The sequence below is a fragment of the Rhododendron vialii genome, chromosome 3a (genome assembly GCF_030253575.1).
Source record: "Rhododendron vialii isolate Sample 1 chromosome 3a, ASM3025357v1".
NCBI classification, from domain to species: Eukaryota; Viridiplantae; Streptophyta; class Magnoliopsida; order Ericales; family Ericaceae; genus Rhododendron; species Rhododendron vialii.
This window is the reverse complement of record NC_080559.1, coordinates 38,330-55,987: the sequence shown is the minus strand read 5'-3', so window position 1 is coordinate 55,987 and position 17,658 is coordinate 38,330. Positions and strand designations below refer to the sequence as shown.

General features: G+C 36.2%; 2 protein-coding genes across 3 annotated transcripts in view; both read right to left on the bottom strand.

Annotated features, from left to right (window-relative positions):
* LOC131319286 (uncharacterized) overlaps window positions 1-7,010 on the bottom strand; it is a 29,950-nt gene extending 22,940 nt beyond the window's left edge. The window contains exons 1-7 of one of the 2 annotated variants that reach the window (XM_058349473.1): window positions 6,815-7,010; window positions 6,536-6,667; window positions 2,552-2,689; window positions 2,096-2,146; window positions 1,736-1,825; window positions 1,506-1,652; window positions 1,285-1,395 (exon numbers count right to left, since the gene is read on the bottom strand). In XM_058349473.1, coding sequence (XP_058205456.1) covers window positions 1,285-1,395; window positions 1,506-1,652; window positions 1,736-1,825; window positions 2,096-2,146; window positions 2,552-2,689; window positions 6,536-6,667; window positions 6,815-6,907 — 762 coding nt within the window. In that variant the 5' untranslated portion in view covers window positions 6,908-7,010. The remainder of the gene's footprint in view (window positions 1-1,284; window positions 1,396-1,505; window positions 1,653-1,735; window positions 1,826-2,095; window positions 2,147-2,551; window positions 2,690-6,535; window positions 6,668-6,814) is intronic. The other variant, XM_058349474.1, reaches the window with a different exon arrangement.
* Window positions 7,011-10,379: 3,369 nt separating this feature from the next.
* Window positions 10,380-11,413, bottom strand: LOC131319290 (ricin B-like lectin EULS3). The gene is made up of 2 exons (XM_058349481.1): window positions 10,724-11,413; window positions 10,380-10,592 (listed from the first exon to the last, which is right to left on the bottom strand). The coding sequence occupies exons 1-2, from the start codon at window positions 11,273-11,275 to the stop codon at window positions 10,395-10,397; spliced, it is 750 nt and encodes a 249-aa protein (XP_058205464.1). The 5' UTR covers window positions 11,276-11,413; the 3' UTR covers window positions 10,380-10,394.
* Between the last annotated feature and the right edge of the window lie 6,245 nt (window positions 11,414-17,658).

Here is a 17,658-nt window from a genome sequence, read left to right as displayed (position 1 = left end):
AGGTTGGGGAATTTATTTGGATAATACAATACCAAATCAAACAGCCTTTTCTTCAGTAATTTGCAAGCCAAACAGCTTATGCAGTTATTAAGAATATACCTACAGGACAACCAGCCCATTACATTTAGGCTCTATTTGTTTGGGGTGAAAATGTTCTCCGCAAAAATATTCTTAATTTTTGGTGTTACACCAAATCAGCGGAAAATGACTTACGGCTGAAATCTCAGTAAGTCCTTTAACAACTGCGGATCATGATTCCTCTCTTCCACTACTGCAAATCTACAGTCACTTGCCAAGAACTCTCTCTCTCTCTCTCTCTCTCTCTCTCTCTCTCTCTCTCTCATATAAATATAGGTTTACAGCTATGAATTATCACCCCAATACTTCCTACAATGTGACATTCTCTCTCCCTGCCCACTCCTCTCTCTCTCTCTCTCATGTGCATCGGTATAGAGGATTCATATACAAATTTCTTGCGAAGACATGATTTCCACATACAATAAAACCCAATATGTAACGTTTCCCATCTTATTTGACGCAGCGGAATTCACGAGAGACTAGTTAGCGTACTAGTCCAAACGAGATAAACAACTCGTCGCATGAGCAATTCTTGCGCACAAGAAAGAAAGAGAGAATCTCTGAATATTATTGATAAAAAGCTTAAAAGTTTAATAATTGAATAACTTACACCCCTATTTATACTAGTAGGAGTCCTAACAATAAGGTAATTACTTAAAATGGAGACCAAGCAAAACAATACTTGGAAACAAAGACTAACAAAATAAAAAGACTAATAGGAATATGCCTAAACAAGTGGCATTAAAAGGAGAATTCCTAAAACGAATAATTCCTAGAATAAAGTTTCCATAAAATTGAAATTTCCTAAATTTTTGTCCAACATCATTATTCTTCCAAAACCGAACACCTTGGCCGTATGGGAATTTCTTTTACAAAAGTTCAGACCACTATTTTTAAGAATGTGCAAAACAACAAATAGAAGTTCAAAAATTGTTTTAAATAAAAAAGATTTTGCATGAAAATAATTTTTGTTGTAAAATATTTTATGTCGAAACAAACGGACCTTATTTTCTAACTATAACCCTAGATTTTATTTCTCTCTTTTTTGTTTTTCTTCCTCATTGTGGGGAGGAAAACAAAAGGAGGATTGCAAGGGAAAGAATTAAAACCTAGAAGACGAGATTAGGTTTGTACTTGCAAATATGTGGTTTTCACTTTTCAAACAACACAAGCTACACAATGGATGCAATAGTGCAGAAAGATCACCTTAACAAGACCAGGAGGACCAATTATAACTAGTTCTTCAAGAGTCTCCACCTTGTCTAATGGCAAAGAGCTGTAAAGCTCGTCAACATCACTAAATTCATCAAAGTCATCCTACGAAAACAAACGTATCAGAACATATCATGATTCCCTTTCTTTCGCCGTGTTCTCATAATATAATTAGTACCCAAGAACGAAAACAAACATATCAGAACACAATAAACCTGATTGCGCTCCACATAGTCGTCCAAGAAATCCTTAACATCATTGACCTGCTCAGGACTCAATTCATCATTGTCCAATAGTCTCAAAATCAATTCTAACTTCATTATATGAGCCTTGTGGCGGGCGATTGAAGTCTCTAAATGTGTCTGTGAAACAAATATCCGTTCATCATTTACAACAAAATCACTATGTAACCAGTTGCAGGATCATACTTTTATTTCTGTCTTACCAATCTGGGCGGCCTCGTTTTCCCTTTCTTAACAGAAAGCCCCTCAATCTCAGCTTCAAAGTTATCAATTTGAGATTCCATCTCTCCCACCTATGCAGTGATAAACAATGAGTTACACATGCGTATCATATATAAACCATAGGGTTGAAATGATATGACAAAATGGTGGTGACAGTTTTAAGTTTCATTTCTAGCAGGAATAACCACCCAGTTATTCCTGAAACAAGAGCTTAGGAAAGATCATGATGGATTCATTTCATAACTAATCAGGAGAACAATAGCTTGAGGTGATTAAGACAACCAAACTTGAGCCAGAAAAGACAAAATTGCAGGAAATTCATGCACAAGTTAGTTTCATACCACGTTGTTCAACCAATCTCTTGTTTCTGATTTAGCCTTCTCCTTCGGATCCTATGTAAGATGAAGGCAAAAGAAAATCAAATTAAACGAGAGTAGAATTCCACACTTCAAAATTCATATATGTATACTGTTGTAGCAGAAAACAGGTAGAACATAAATCAGCTTGGAATATGAATCAGTTTGCCAGCCCTTTGATAAAACATGTATGAAAAGCCTTCTGTTATACTATTTCTAGATGAAAAAGAAACACCAGCATTCCACGGTGACCAATCTTTCACAGTTTAGCATTGCTACAAAATAGATGAAGAGTATTATGAAAGATAAACTTTACACAGAGAACGTGCATCTAATTTCCACATCAAAACATTCCATTAATGAGGACGAGTTTACAATACCATCAGCAATCTTCATAGTTGCATCATTATCAATCTGGAAACAAAGCAGTTTAAAGCTCACCGTTTTAGGTTGTTGGCCCAGGCCTTCCTTCGAGAACGCTTTTGTCTTAGTTTCCTTTTCGCATATCTTAAATCTTTCCATCTCACGCTCGATGAGCTTACGAGCATCCATCAGAGCCTGCTCATAAGAGGCACTAACCTATGTCAACATATATCAACAAAAGGAGTTTATTGTCAACTTTGGAACCACGGACAAATTCAAGGTACAACGGTAACATCTCCAACATCAATCAGGTCATAAATAACTCGAAAGTGCCAGATGAGATTTAACCTTTACAGGCAGCACCATATCTGTATGGATATATTACCAGCTCAAAAGAGCATTAAGGACCATATACAAACACCCAACAGTCTCACAGAGACACAAATTCAATATCAGATACAACTTAAATCTAGAACTGTAATCTGCTGCAACCATTCTGACTCGCTCCAGCCAATTAGAGTCCACACTAGAAGCAGATAAAAGTCTAGTGGGACACCCACTTCCACAGGTGCGAATAGGTAAAGAAACCATAGAATGAAGTACTGTATGATACACAGATACAGTGTCGGAAATAACAGGCATTGAGGCCAATGTCCAAGCACATTTTGGCTTTCCAATTGACAGAGTGGAACTACCTGTTGTGTTGTTACAGCTCATTTTACGCAATATTGACTACGAAGGGCTAGGAACTCTTGTACATTTACAAGGACCGTACAGCAAACACCAAAGAATCTAAAGGCTAGTTGGCATAAGAACCGGCCAACCATAAGAAAGAGCCATTTCCAGATGGTGTATTGTTGCAGCCACATCCATGGTCCGACAAACCAACCACGTAGGGTAAAAAAACTAAGGATGTTTAACAAGAACAACTCTTTATACATGCCAACCAGTATAGTTAGTTGTCACTGAAATAACATCTTCTACAGTATATTGGAGTAATTTGTCTTAATACTAGTTATTGAAGGACTTGTAATAAGTCTCTACAGCTCTTGGTTACTACGTTATTGGAGGGCAGGTTATACGGAAGAGCCAGAGCATGACAAATGAAATAAACGTGTAAGAAGTTCAGCTTTGAATAAAAAGGAAAGAAGTTGTTAGAGAACCAAGGGAATTGATTGCTTAGTTGTTGAAGACACACGTGAAGGATATCAACATCAAGGTGCTCTCTCCATTAGTCAAAGAGTGAAGATATTTGCACACAAAAGGAAACAAAAAAGCTCAATTGTGAACATTTCTTTGAAAGTTGATTGGAGATCTAATTGAAAATAAAGAATGAAAGAAAAATAGCATGATTGTTGACGGCTGCAAATTCACCACCAACGGCTACGAAGTCTCAGCCTTTACAGTTGTATTTCTGAAGTATATAGTGGAGAGAGGGACGACCATAAAAAGATACACTTACAAAGTTGAAGAAATTTGGGCACTGAACTTTTATTAGTTTACTTTTAGCAATCACATTTTGAGCTTCATCTTGATATTTCATCTTTTAGAGTATTTAGATCTGAAAGTAATTTTACAAGGGACTGTACACCCTTAATCTCGCAATTTAAAAACTGTAACCCTTATTGTGTGTGATTTTTTCGGGGGGTTAAGTTTGATTGGGGATGGAGTCCCAGGCCCTAGCTAGTAGTGGAGTGGTTGTGGGGAGATCACTCATTGTAAAAGGTAGTCCAGCACTTGTGAAGATCTAAGGATTGTAACAAATAAGTGCAGCAAATCCCAAGGAAGACACACGGGGTGTGGAGCTTCTGAGCTAGGCCATGAATTCCGGCCAAACCATGATATATTTACACACACACACACATACATTGTCATGTATAGATATCACCAAAATTATACACAAGTTATGAAGAATTTAGATTGACATGAAACTCAAGAATTTCTTAAAACATAGAACATGGGCACGGATAGGAATTTTCAATCAATCTTTAAATGTCTTCCAAGTAAATTTAAATGTGATAGGTCGTAAGAACTACTATTTTTTCAAATTTGCACATCATAGTGATAGTGATGTCAAATTCCGAAATTTTTGACAACCACATATTGGCAAGCGTCCAAGAAATGCTGATCACATTTATTTCTTAGTCATTGACATCAGCAGAAAGAGTGCCAAGCACGTGTCTGAATTAAAAAATTTATCTACGAACATAAAAGTCTCAGACACATGTCTAAGGAGTGTTGGGGTCCAAGTCCTACAGCTGCAAACGAGCCGAAGCTGAGCTTTAGAATGTTCAGGTTTGTTTGTTAACTTTTTAGCTAACCCAAGCTTGACCTCAATGAAAATTTGACAAGCCGAGCTTGCCTAGGTTTGAGTTGAACTAGAGCTTGTTCACAAGCCTTAACGAGTCAAAAATATCAAATAATTATGCTCTCATACAAGTCTAGAGCTGCAAAAAAAATTTATATTTATTACATAATAAGTTCGTACCATCAAACGTATATAAGATTATAAAAAATTGTATAAAATATATTTTAAAAGTTTATACGTGTACAATTTATATTACTTTTATTATGTACATGTATTACATTTTAAAGGTTACATATGGAATTCTTACTTTAGGTTTGCAAGCCTAATCAAGCCGAATACTATCAAGTTCAGGTTCGGCTCATTTATTATACGAGCCTAAAATTGAGGCTCGGATTTGATTCGTTTCGTAGACGAATCAAACTCGAACAAGCCTTTACCGAGTCAAACCTCAAACGGTTCACAAATGACACGACACACCACCTTCTTTCAAGTGTCCGTCCTTCAGAGTACTTGCACGTGTCAGACACGACACACCACCTTCTCTTGAGTGTCCGTCCTTCGGAGTACCTGCTAGTTGCTTGATTAAACTCATTTGTTTTTTATATAGTGCTTTATAGGGGTGGAATAAAAACCGAACCAGCCAAAAAAAGAATTGGTTTGTTTGGTTTTGTAACTCAAACAGTTCGGTTCTGTTTTTAGTTTAAGAAAAAATATTTTCTGTTTCAGTTTATTGTTAAGACATCTCGGTTCACACCGAACCGAACCATTTGAGTTATATTATTCACTGCCTAACCCATTATATACATTACTATTCGGTCCACGTTGTTACAGCGTCAGTGCCTTGTGTGCCTTACTGGTGTCCAAACAAAAATATCAGTAAGAAAAAACGAAAAAGGTGCCTCAGTAAACAACTAACCCTAAATCTATTTAAGATTCAACACAGCGCTGCACCTCTAGCTCTAGGCTCTCCCTCTCAGCCTCTCACCAATCTACACCGACTCCGAGTCTCCATCAATCTCCCTGTCAGCCCATCACCGATCCTCACCGATTCTCCTATCGATCTCCTCTAACTTCTGAGGTAAAAATTATTCCATCAAAGATTCAAAGCTGCGCCGCACCTCTAGCTCTCCCTCTCAGCCTCTCACCGATCTACTCCGACCCTGAGTCTCAATCAATCTCCCTCTCAGCCCATCACCGATCCTCTCCGATTCTGCTATTGATCTCTTTTAACTTCTGAGGTAAAAATTAAAATCTCTCTCATGCTATTTTGTCCAAACCGAATGAAACCGAAAAAACCAGCCGTACCAATGAAAACCGAACCAGTCAAAACCGATTACTAACTGGTTCGGTTTCGATTTGAGTTTCTAAAACCGAAAACTTCAAATCGGGCGTGGAAACTGTAAAAACCGGACCCAACCAAACCATTTACACCCCTAGGACTGCTTTAGATAATCGCATACTCATTCCCTGGTATTTTGCTCTCTGTTTTGCTATTGAGCTAGCTTTCTCTGTTTGTGCAGCTCAATAATTTCCACTTTTGCAACAGTTATTAATTCCTCTGCGGTAATTGATAAATTCAATTCAACAACCCATATACCCCCTCTTCTTGGTTGCTATCTGGAACATCATTCAAATACATGGTAGGGACGAATAACTCCAGTTATGAATTGAGAGGTCAAAATTATTCAAATCGATTGTGAGCACAAAATGTGATATCTCTGAATTCCGGATTCATAAAGTACAAGAGTGCTGACCTTCTTATCCTTGATCTCGCTGGACTGAATCCATGTTTTGATCTGGTCTCGGTACCTCTGGAGTTTCTTGATCTCCTTCTTGAGATCGGCCTCGAACTTCTCCTTCTGATTCGCATTGTCCGTATCATAAACCTGGAGCCATAAAAGATACAGATATATCAGAGTTGATAATAAGAGACGAAGTTGATGGCGATGCATTTTTTAAAGGCAAGAAAAGAAGTGTTCGAAATCAATTGGAGAGTAAAACGGCAGTAGTTAAGAATTCAGAAAGCAGTATACCTTGTTCCAGATACTGTCAAAAAGATCGACGCCCTCTTGAACTTTCTTCAGAACCCGATCGATCTCACCCTGTAGCTTTCGGCTAGCTCCCATTGTCAAACTGAAACTCTTCGAGAATGTCGCAGGTGGGGAGGAGGGGAATTTGGGCCTGTGGCCGTGGGATAGGTCTCATCTAGTTAAGTCTAATCTTTGTATGAAAAATTCACCCGTCTCATCTAGTGCAGCAATTAGACATGGTGCTGCGGTGACAGGGCCGTTGTCACGGACTATAGCTATGGTTCAAATTGGATATTTCATTGACGGATAAGAAGTCCCTTTGGCTATGACCAAGAGGTTGTTACGCTGGCTCATGATTTCAGTCTATTTTTTAACAGGCCTGGAGCCAAAACCCCTTAAAAACCATTCCTTTGGGAGTTTCATTAGCTAAAAGTGAAGTATGAAAATCTCGTTCCTATCAATAAATATATTTACATAATATACAACTTTATTTCATAATTCAAACTTAGATCTTGAACAAAAATTGGAAGTTTTTGTAAACAGTCTGCTTGATATCTGATTGAAATAATTTTTTTAAACCCTAAAAAATTACTGCTTTTGAACAATAGTATAAGGGACTCCAATGAACCTATACATGCGGATACAAAATCCCTTATGTACCCATTTTTTTCTGTGTTGAACTATTTGTCATGTCAAGATAGATTGTGAGAGATGAGGGAGGGAGAGGGGATATACCAAACTCGAACCATGACGTTGCACACCACTTCACAATTCAAAGTTTTGGTATATCAAGTTAGAAATTATTTTTCTGTATAAAAAAAAAAGTTAGAATTTTTTTTTTTTCGAACAAAATATATCCCATGCAGATAAAAAAAACAAACAAACAAGATTCATCCCATTAAAAACAAAAAAACAAATTACATACAACGTAGCGTAACCTTGGCTTTAAGATGACCCGTTTTTATTACAAGTCTCGAAACCTTAACAACCCTTACAACATTAAAGAAAGAACAAAGATTAAAAAAATCCAAAAAAGCTGCTTGTAAACTAACATCAGCTGCATAAGGATTACATAAGCCCTGCACAAAAACCAAGTTACAGTTGATCTGCCACTGATGGTTTCTTTAAAACATGGGAAAAACAGGGGAAGGGAAGGAAATAATTTATTAAAGAAAATAATGCTTTATTTGGTTTGAGTAGAAAGCAAGAAGAAAATAATACTAAAACAAAGAACAAATGTATAGTGCTTTTTAAAACGTTTTCAACCCCCTTCTCTTTTTTTATCTCATGAGTTCCAACTTATCAATATTTTGGGGAGGGAAGGGGGCTGGGACAGCAGCATGCTGCTGCTCCTCATTTTGGGACCTACCCCGGTCTTGCTCCGATAATCTGAATCGTTCATTTTGTAGAGCTCGTCGAATAGAACAACTATGCAAAAAATCAGCTTAATTGGATATCATTAAGTACCTGATCGGAACCTTTTTATCTTAAAAAGAATGGATCCGAAACACTGGATCAAATCCCATGTAACCCATGGACTGAGAGTTATATGGGCTCCGATCAGGTATTTAATGATATCCAATTAAGCTGATTTTTTGCATAGTTGTTCTACTCGACGAGCTCTACAAAGTGAACGATTCAGATCATCGGAGCGAGACCGGGGTTGGCCCCAAAATTGGCCCAGGCGCCCCCCCCCCCCCCCCCCCCCCCCCCCCCCCCGGTCCATATTTTGGATCCTTGATGAGATCAAAATATGAGGCCTTAAATGCAAGTGGATCCAATTTGATAAATAACAATTGGACTAGCAAATTTAGTGAATTGCTCCTCATGTATAGCATAAATAACAATTTAGGAATGAAAAGGGGTATTAACATTCGTATTTGCGCTCATACATTTTAGAGAATTTTTCATAAGTCCACTATAGCAGTTTCATAACCCACTAAGTCCACTTCTAAACTTCATAACCTACTAAGTCCACTAGCATACGAAAATACTAATATAATCATGTAGGCCTAATCACTATATATACCCCACTATAGCAGTTTTTTTTTCATTTCCTTCAAACGTCAACCTCAGAAGAGCCCTCCACATCAAATCTTTCTACCAAAGATACATGTTGAAGTTGAAGAGCCACATCAGGATTGTTGAGCCTGAAAAGATAGCCAATGCCATTAGATTTAGAATTTTAATTTGTTTAAAGTCTTTTGGTGTAATTTATTTATCTTGTTTTCATATCGCTATTTAGAAGACCTGAATCCATTTTGTAGATCGTCGATCAAATTTATAACTATGTAAGCCTCATAAATCAATGAAATTGATTTGTTATTCATGTTCTGAATAATACCCAAATAATGGTATATGTTTTTTTTTTTTTTTTTGAAGTTTCGCTACACAGAAAGTCACATATAATATTATATATTTTACCTTATTGAACTGGTCCGCGCAGCAGCTTCACTAACTCACTTTTGATAACATTATATATTCAACCGAACCACTAATCAAATGTCGATTTCACATTTAATATTGTTATATGAGGCCAGGTCAAAATTTCATTTTTCCTGATGAATGAGTATCTAACGTTAAATGTATGTTTCTGTCATGTGTATCCCTTGAAAAAATGAACATATGACATTATTTAAGGTTAAACCTAAACAACCAAAATCATTTTAGGTTTGCATCCTTAATATCGTTATATGTGATCTTCTATCATGTGCGAATGAGTATATAACGTTAAATGTGAGCTGATGAATGAGTATATAACGTAAAATGCAAGTATATAACGTTAAATGTGAGCTGATGAATGAGTATATAACGTAAAATGTAAGTATCTAACGTTAAATGTGAACTGTTGAATGAGTATATAACGTTATATATGATATTCCCTCTTTCTCTCTGTCGCAAAACTCCTTCTTTCTCTCTGTCGCGAAATTCCAACGTCATTGCCGCGATTGGCGTGATTTCAAAAGTAGAAAGGATAATGGGCAAAATGAATGAGATTTGAATGGAAGGGTAATTCTGTCAGACACTATTTCCCTTTTTAAATGTAATGGACTTTATGTCTTACCAAATACATATTAGTGGACTTAATGAGTTAGAAACTTGATCAGTAAACCTAGTGGGTTAAGAATATGCTATAGTGGACCCTAAGCCAATTTTTTTTAGTAGGCATGGGAAAGGCAATAACGACGTATCCTGTAGCAATTACCAAAGGAAAGCCTAAGGTGATGGGCTACCTCCCTCTGTACCCAAAACTTTTGAATGGACCATTCAAAGAAATTTTAATCAAATACTCTAGATCACAAGTGATACCAACTGTGTCGTATGACCCCAACATTAGGATGCTCTTTTAATTGGTAATCGGAAAAGTTTTAATTAGTTTGTTGATTAATTGGAAGTAGATGATTGATGATAGCTGTAGGTGTTAATTGTTGATCTGGAGCCGTTAAAGGCCATTATTAAACAAAAAAGTTAAATATGGATTTAGGACTCATAATGGGGTCACAATTAACAGATTACAGACTTACAGTAGGACGCAGCCCCATATATATATTAATAATAATAATAATAAATCAAATTCTTTTGATCAAAATAAGAAAAAGTTTTCACTATTACAGGATAGAAAATGGATATGCAGTAGGTAAGTAAAGCATGAACATACAGGGTGAGTAGCGCCCACAGAGTGCTTCATGGCCTGACCAGTTGCCTTATTCACAAGAGCAAAGCTGGGAAAGCCCTCTTCGTCCTTGACTTTTGTGCTGTACTTCTCATCCTTGATCCAGTGCTATGATACAATAATACCCGAAACACATTACAGTTGGAGCAATTAATCCGCAATAACTACTAAGAAACAAAAGAAAATTTGAGAGAGTTCAGTAATGAGATGATGAAAGAAAAAGAAAGGAAAACACATACTTGGAAGCGATCGGAAGGGGCAAGAATGACCTTTCCGTCACGGATAGTGAGAGAATAATTAGTCTCGGACTTGGTGAAGACCCTAACAGTAGGCTTACCAGAGGCGGAGCCCTGTTGATGTTCGTGGTGGTGAAGGAACGATGGGAGATGAAGGCGATAGCCGATAGGGGTGATGCCCTTCCGATTCAACATGTACATGATGGACCACCGTAGTATACTCAATCCGATCTGCAGGTTGTTGGGAAGGGTAACCTTGACCCGACGACGAATAATTGAAGTTCTGTGATGGTGGTGGTTGAGAATGAAAATATGAGATCGGGGGGAATCATACAATCCTCCGCCTCTACTTCTACTGTGATACACAGGATGATGGGGGTTTACTTGCGGTGGTTGTGGTGGATCATAGTCTTCGTAATATGAAGGTGGCGGAGGTCCATCATCTCTGAAGCTAGGAGGAGGCGGTGGTGGTGGGTATTCTTCTCCATACCTGGGATTGTGATGTTCATGATGATGATGATGAGTGTTGTGATGCCCGAACGAATATCCTTCCATTTTCAATGTCCAAGCTCAGCTATGGAAGCAACCCCTACCGCCTACAGAGCTCTGCAATTTTGGTTTTCCCAGTCCCAGATCCGACTTTGCAAGTCAACAGCACCACATTGATGCTGTCAAGTGCTGCCAATGATTCCCCCAAACAGGGCAAGGGTCCTAACCAGTTTGGATCCGTTGTGGGTCTTTTTTGGGCCATAACAATAATCAAAATCGCTTATTTTTAAGAACTCGTTACGCTAAAAATTACGTTGATTGGATATCATTTAATATGATATTGAAATGCATTTATGTTCAGATAATTGTGTCAAATGGAATGTAATCCAGTGTTGCACATTTTATTTCCCCCAAATTTAATACAATTCGAAACCATATCAAACGATATCCGATCAACATGACTTTTGGCATGGCTACTATTCTTGACGAGCTCTAAAAAATGAATGGTTCTATCATTATTGTGGACCCGAAAATGGCCCACAACGAATCCAAACTGGATCGAACCCGTTGGAAGTGTAACTGGATAGGACCCTTGCCACCCAAACAAACAAATACTCTTCAATTTTGAGAGTTCACTATGAAAAGTCGTGACATTTTTTAAATAAAAAAATTAACTATTTCCGTGTATGATTATTAAAAAAATTTCTCACCAAATTAAAGTACTAATCGAGATCTTTAATACAGAGTGAAAAAATTTGAAATATTATACACAGAAGTAGTTGATTTTTTGATTTGAAAAATGACAAGAGAGAATATGAGACAATCAATATGGGATAGAGGGAATAGTAAATTTAAAAAGAAAAGATTTTTTCACCCCTTTCCTTACAATGGCACTTAAATTTTTTTTATTTTATTTTGTACTTCTATCAAGTTTTAGGGGTTTTTTTTTCCAATGAAGGAGATTCTACAAGACTTCAATATTTACAAAAATGAAGGAGATTCTACGGTTCCTAACTACAGCTCCTCAGCTCCTCCATTCTTGCCAGCTCCTCAGCTCCAAAAGCCTCCACGGTGAACTGCTTACCCTGATCATCTACAAAATCTGACACATTATACCAGCGTCACCACCGATATAATATGTCAGGGTCACCAAAAAGGCAACACCGTGAGCTACGAAAGCTCAATAGAAAAATCCTTACCCACTAACCCATAACTTAAAACAACAGGAAATAATAACACATCGATTTCCACATGATACATATAAACGCAGTTAATCATTGACACATCCACATTCATTAATCATCTATCGTTGGTGTCCAAGATTTTCGGGTTTCTCCTACGCGACTCATCGTAGACCGTGTCAACATTTTCACATACCAATTCATCTTTCAAAAATCATTTGTTTAACTCACACAATTTTGCATTGGCTCCGTACCGCGGATAACCAAGCTACACACCCAATCTCACAATGGTTCCGTTTTTTCCGGATCCCATTGGAACACACACAAAACACACTCCACACAATGGGCTACCACGTCCGGCCACATTGCGGTTTCCAAAACATTTCCTTTCAAACTAAAATTTATTTTTAACACACCTAACCTCGGTTCCGCCGCGCCGGTCTCCCGAGTATCCTCACAATGGTTCCGCCGCGCCGGGTTCCCATTGGCACACAATTGCATTGGCTCCTCTCCGCGGATAACCAAGCCATACCTCACCATGGTTCCGCCGGTCCGGGTTCCCATGGGAACGCACACAACCTCACAATGGTTTCGCTATTCCGGATCTCCATTGGAACACACACAACCTCACAATGGTTCCGCTTTTTCCGGATTCTCATTGGAACACACACAACCTCACAATGGTTCCGCTTTTCCCGGATTCCCATTGGAACACACACACACCTCACACAATGGGCAAGTCCGGCCACATTGCGGATTCCAAAACTTTTCACTATTTTTAAATATTTCTTTTATACACGTACACACACAACTCACATAATGCCACCCAAAATCGGTCATTATGTAGTTTCAAAATATTTTCTTCTCGAAAAACATTTCCTTTCATTAACCACACCCTAGGTGTCATGTTTATACTTTCTCGGTTCTCGTGTCTCGTTTACATGTAAACACTCTGCGGTAGGACAAACGTAAGCAAGAATCATCCTAACAAGATCATCCAATTCTATATTACTCATTACGCTCAATTACTACTTATAGCATAACGCCACATGTACGGACGTCCTTGGAGTGTATCACTTATGCTTTATTCAAAGCACAACGCCACATATACGGACGCCTTTGGAGTGAAATCACTTATGCTTATCACACCACAAGTAATACAAGCAATTCATATATGCATACTCATAATCATCTTAAAGATCAAAATACAAATACTTCTAAATAAACGATAAGTAAGTAAATAGGAATAACCTACTTTATACTTGGGGTGAACGATAAGGATAACTACATATACGTAGAGTTAGGGGACAAGGAATCCTACCTTACTTCTTGGCGGTAGTTGGCTACGGAAGGTACGTCGGCTATCGGACGGAGTAACTTCCTACGGTGGTCTCCGGTAGCTTCGAAAGAGAAAGGTTTCTCTCGAAACTTCTACTTGACTAACACTACTCTACTTTATGGATCGAAGGGTGGTCGGGTGGCGGTTTAGTGGCGGCTTAGGTTGAGTTTCTTGAAGAACTCAAGAACTGCTCAAGAACAAAGAAGAACTAAGCAAGAACAAAGAAAGAAACAAGGAATTTCTACAGAGAAGGAAGAGCAAAGCTTGTAGGTGTGAGTTCAATGCTTGGAATGGGATCCTATTTATAGAAAAACCTTGGCTCTCTCTCCTCTCTTCATGGCCGGCCCCCCCTTTCTCTCATTCTTCAATTTTTGACACTTGTCAAGCACTCATGGAAGGTCAAAGGCTAACCCTAGGCTTGCATGGCTAAATGGTAGGCTTGCATGGCTAGGATTTGTCCTTGGATTGGACTATGGGAGATTTGTTGCAAGGAAAGGAGACAATAGTACAAGATTTGGTTTTAAACAAAGCATGTAGGTACAAATGGGGAGTTAAGTTTGGTTAGGGGAAAGATTCACCCATGGACTTGAAAGGATGAGGAAGATATGGAAGGTCAAGCAAAGTACAACAAAATCTCTCCCTCTCTCTCTCCTATCTCTCTCTCTCGGCTCTCTCTCTCCTCTCCCTCTCTCTCCTCTCTCGGCCTCTCTCTCTCTCTCTCTCTTGCAAAGGTACACACACACACACCACACACACACACATATATATATATATATATATATATATATATATATATATATGCACACACTCTTATGTACTATAATGCAAGAATACAATTTAAAATATAGGTACTTTTGTACAATTGATCAAAGAAACTTAAGGGCTAAGATTTCCAAATAAATAAGCACATGAGTAAAAATGTACTCTAGAAAGATCAACTCCCCAATAAATTAATCCAATTGGGTACAAAACTCCAATATAAAATAATAAGAGAGGTACTTTAAAAATCTTAGGCTTTAAAGGCTACTAAAGCTACTAAGTACTTTTAATAATAAAATAATATGTACTTTATCACATGGGGTTTAAGAAAAATATTATTTTAATGAACCCATGTACTTGGTGAAAGAATAACTCTTTTACCCAATGGACAATAATTCTCCTAACTTTTATTATCCAAAGGACAATAGTAACTAGGAAACTTTTTATAATAAAATAATTAAAAGTTGTCCTTTAATGCATGTGACAAAAGCCCTATGTTAAATATATGTGTGGTACCAAGTACCTCAAAATAAAAAGGTTAGGATTCTCCCCATTAGTTTATAAAAGAGTACAAGTACTAGAAAATCTAGGGTTTAGATATACCCCAAAAGTTTAATGCATAAAAGTACATGGGAATCCAAATCTTGATTATTGAAATACAACTTTGTACTTAGTAGAAAGATTTGGGCTATTACCCAATGGATAATAATTTCCCTAGCGGTTAATAACCAATGGATAAAAGAAGTACAAGTATTTTTTTATTTAAAATAAGACTTTGAAAAGACTACATGTACTTTAAACAAAATATAATAATGAAAAGGCTTATTGTCCCATGGACAAAGATTATCCTAATCACTATGGACCAATGGGTAAAGGCAAAGGTTCAAAGGTTTCAAAAGATTCATCGAGTAACTAGGGAAGTTGGTTGCTCGGTTCCTCCAAGTAGTCGGTTGGAATCTAATTCGATTGGTCAAGTAGGGTTTCTAGTCGAGAGTTTAACCAATGACCAAAAAATCTAACTACGACGGAAATTAATAAGCAATCATATAGCCACACAAGAGAAAAATAAGTAATTCAAATAAAATTTAAATATTTAACGAAATTTTTATTGACAAAAATTCAGGGTTGTTACAGAGTGTGATCAAATCATTATCCATTTAAAAAACGAATATGATAACCGCTCACACAGATCCACTTAGGGCCTCTCTCGGGTTGCATAAATATGATCGAATTCCTTTATTCTCTTCAAGTTTTATGAAAAAATTAAACTCAAATGGATAACCGTAACGACGTTTGCAAAGCATTCAAATTTGTTTTGTAATTCAGGACTAAATTCAGAAGCAAATTGTGATGTTTTTTCTAACTGTCCTTATCAATATCATATTTGATTAAATTAAATTTTTTTATGGGACCCAAAAAAAAAAATTGAACAATTTAAGTGGTTCCGATCATCTTTGTGAGACCCAAAACGAGTCTCAAAAGGATCTGTACGCGTGGGTACAAATTTCTTGTCTGTACCCATATTTTCTGTAGTACTTGTAGCATTTAAGTTTTCAATTATGTAATTATATGAATGTACCCATTCCGTTCTAATTTATTTGTCTACTTTTAGTTGTCCTAAAATATTTGTCTCATTTCTACTAAGTCTTTGTAAAAAATAAATACTTATTTGTAATTTTTAATTTAAAGGTAATATATTTACGAAAATATTTTTTTAATATTTTTGCACAAAAAATTATTTCAATAAACTTATTATTTTAAATTTAAAAATTATAAATAATACTTATTTTTTTAAGAACACTGCTCCGTTCCGATTTCTATAAAAAAGAACTTTTAGAAAAGGAAGGTAATTTCAAGTTTAAAAATCATATATTTACACAAATAATTTTACTACTAATATGTATCTTGTTTGATAGATCTCATCGAAATTTTTTAAACGGTGTGAAAAAAATTAAAAAATTATTTTTCATTTTCATTATATTTGAACTTGAAATTATGTTTTTAAAAAAAAAGATTTAGAAATAAAGCGGAAGTGGAATTCCGTGGGCAAATCTCTTTGCGCGCCCCCCCTACACCCCCCCCCCCCCGGACCAAACTACCCCCGGCAATAATTCACTCAACACACGCCATTTTCTTATTTTTTATTTATTTACTTAATAACTTTTATATCTTTTTTCATTTTTATTTATCTAATATTATTTAAGTGTTCCAATTTTCAATCCGGTTGAATCGATGCAAAGATCTTATTTTTTTTTTTATCATTTTGTCTTCAATGATCATAATGAATTTTTGGTTTGAAGGTCTTTCAACAAGTACCCTAAGACTTATTATTTAGTTCAGGTCTCTCTTAGGGTGCTTATTGAAAGGCCTTAGAGCCAAAAATTCATTACGACCATTTAGGATGAAATGATAAGAAAAATAAGATCTTTGCACCGGTTCAAACGAATTAAAAATCGGAACACATATTTTTTTACTCTTTATATATATTTTTAAATTATTTAATATTATACCCTGCCAATAATTCAACCCACGGCATTTTCTTATTTCTTATTTATTTACTTAATAACTTTATATCTTTTTTCATTTTATTTATTTAATACTCCTATTATTTAAGTGTTCCAATTTTCAATCCGGTTGAATCAATGCAAAGATCTTGTTTTTTTTATCATTTTGTCTTCAATGATTATATGAATTTTTGGCTCGAAGGCCTTTCAACAAGTACCCTAATACTTATTATTTAGTTTCAGGTCTCTCTTAGGGTGCTCATTGAAAGGCCTTAGAGCCAAAAATTCATTACGACCATTTAGGATGAAATGATAAGAAAAATAAGATCTTTGCACCGGTTCAAACGAATTAAAAATCGGAACACTTATTTTTTTACTCTTTATATGTATTTTTAAATTATTTAATATTATATGCGTGAATAAATTTTTTTATGTTATTGAAATTTTTCTCTTATTTTTTTACTCTTATTAAAATTTTATAATTCTTTTATGTTATTGAATTCATTAATTTTATTTTTATTTATTTCTTTTATCTATTTTATTTCTAACCACTTGTTTAGATTTCTTTTTATCTTTTTATCTTCAACTATAACCACTCATTTAAATTTTCTTTTTATCTTTAATTACAACCACACAATCAGTAAAACAAAAAACTACTAAAAGTAA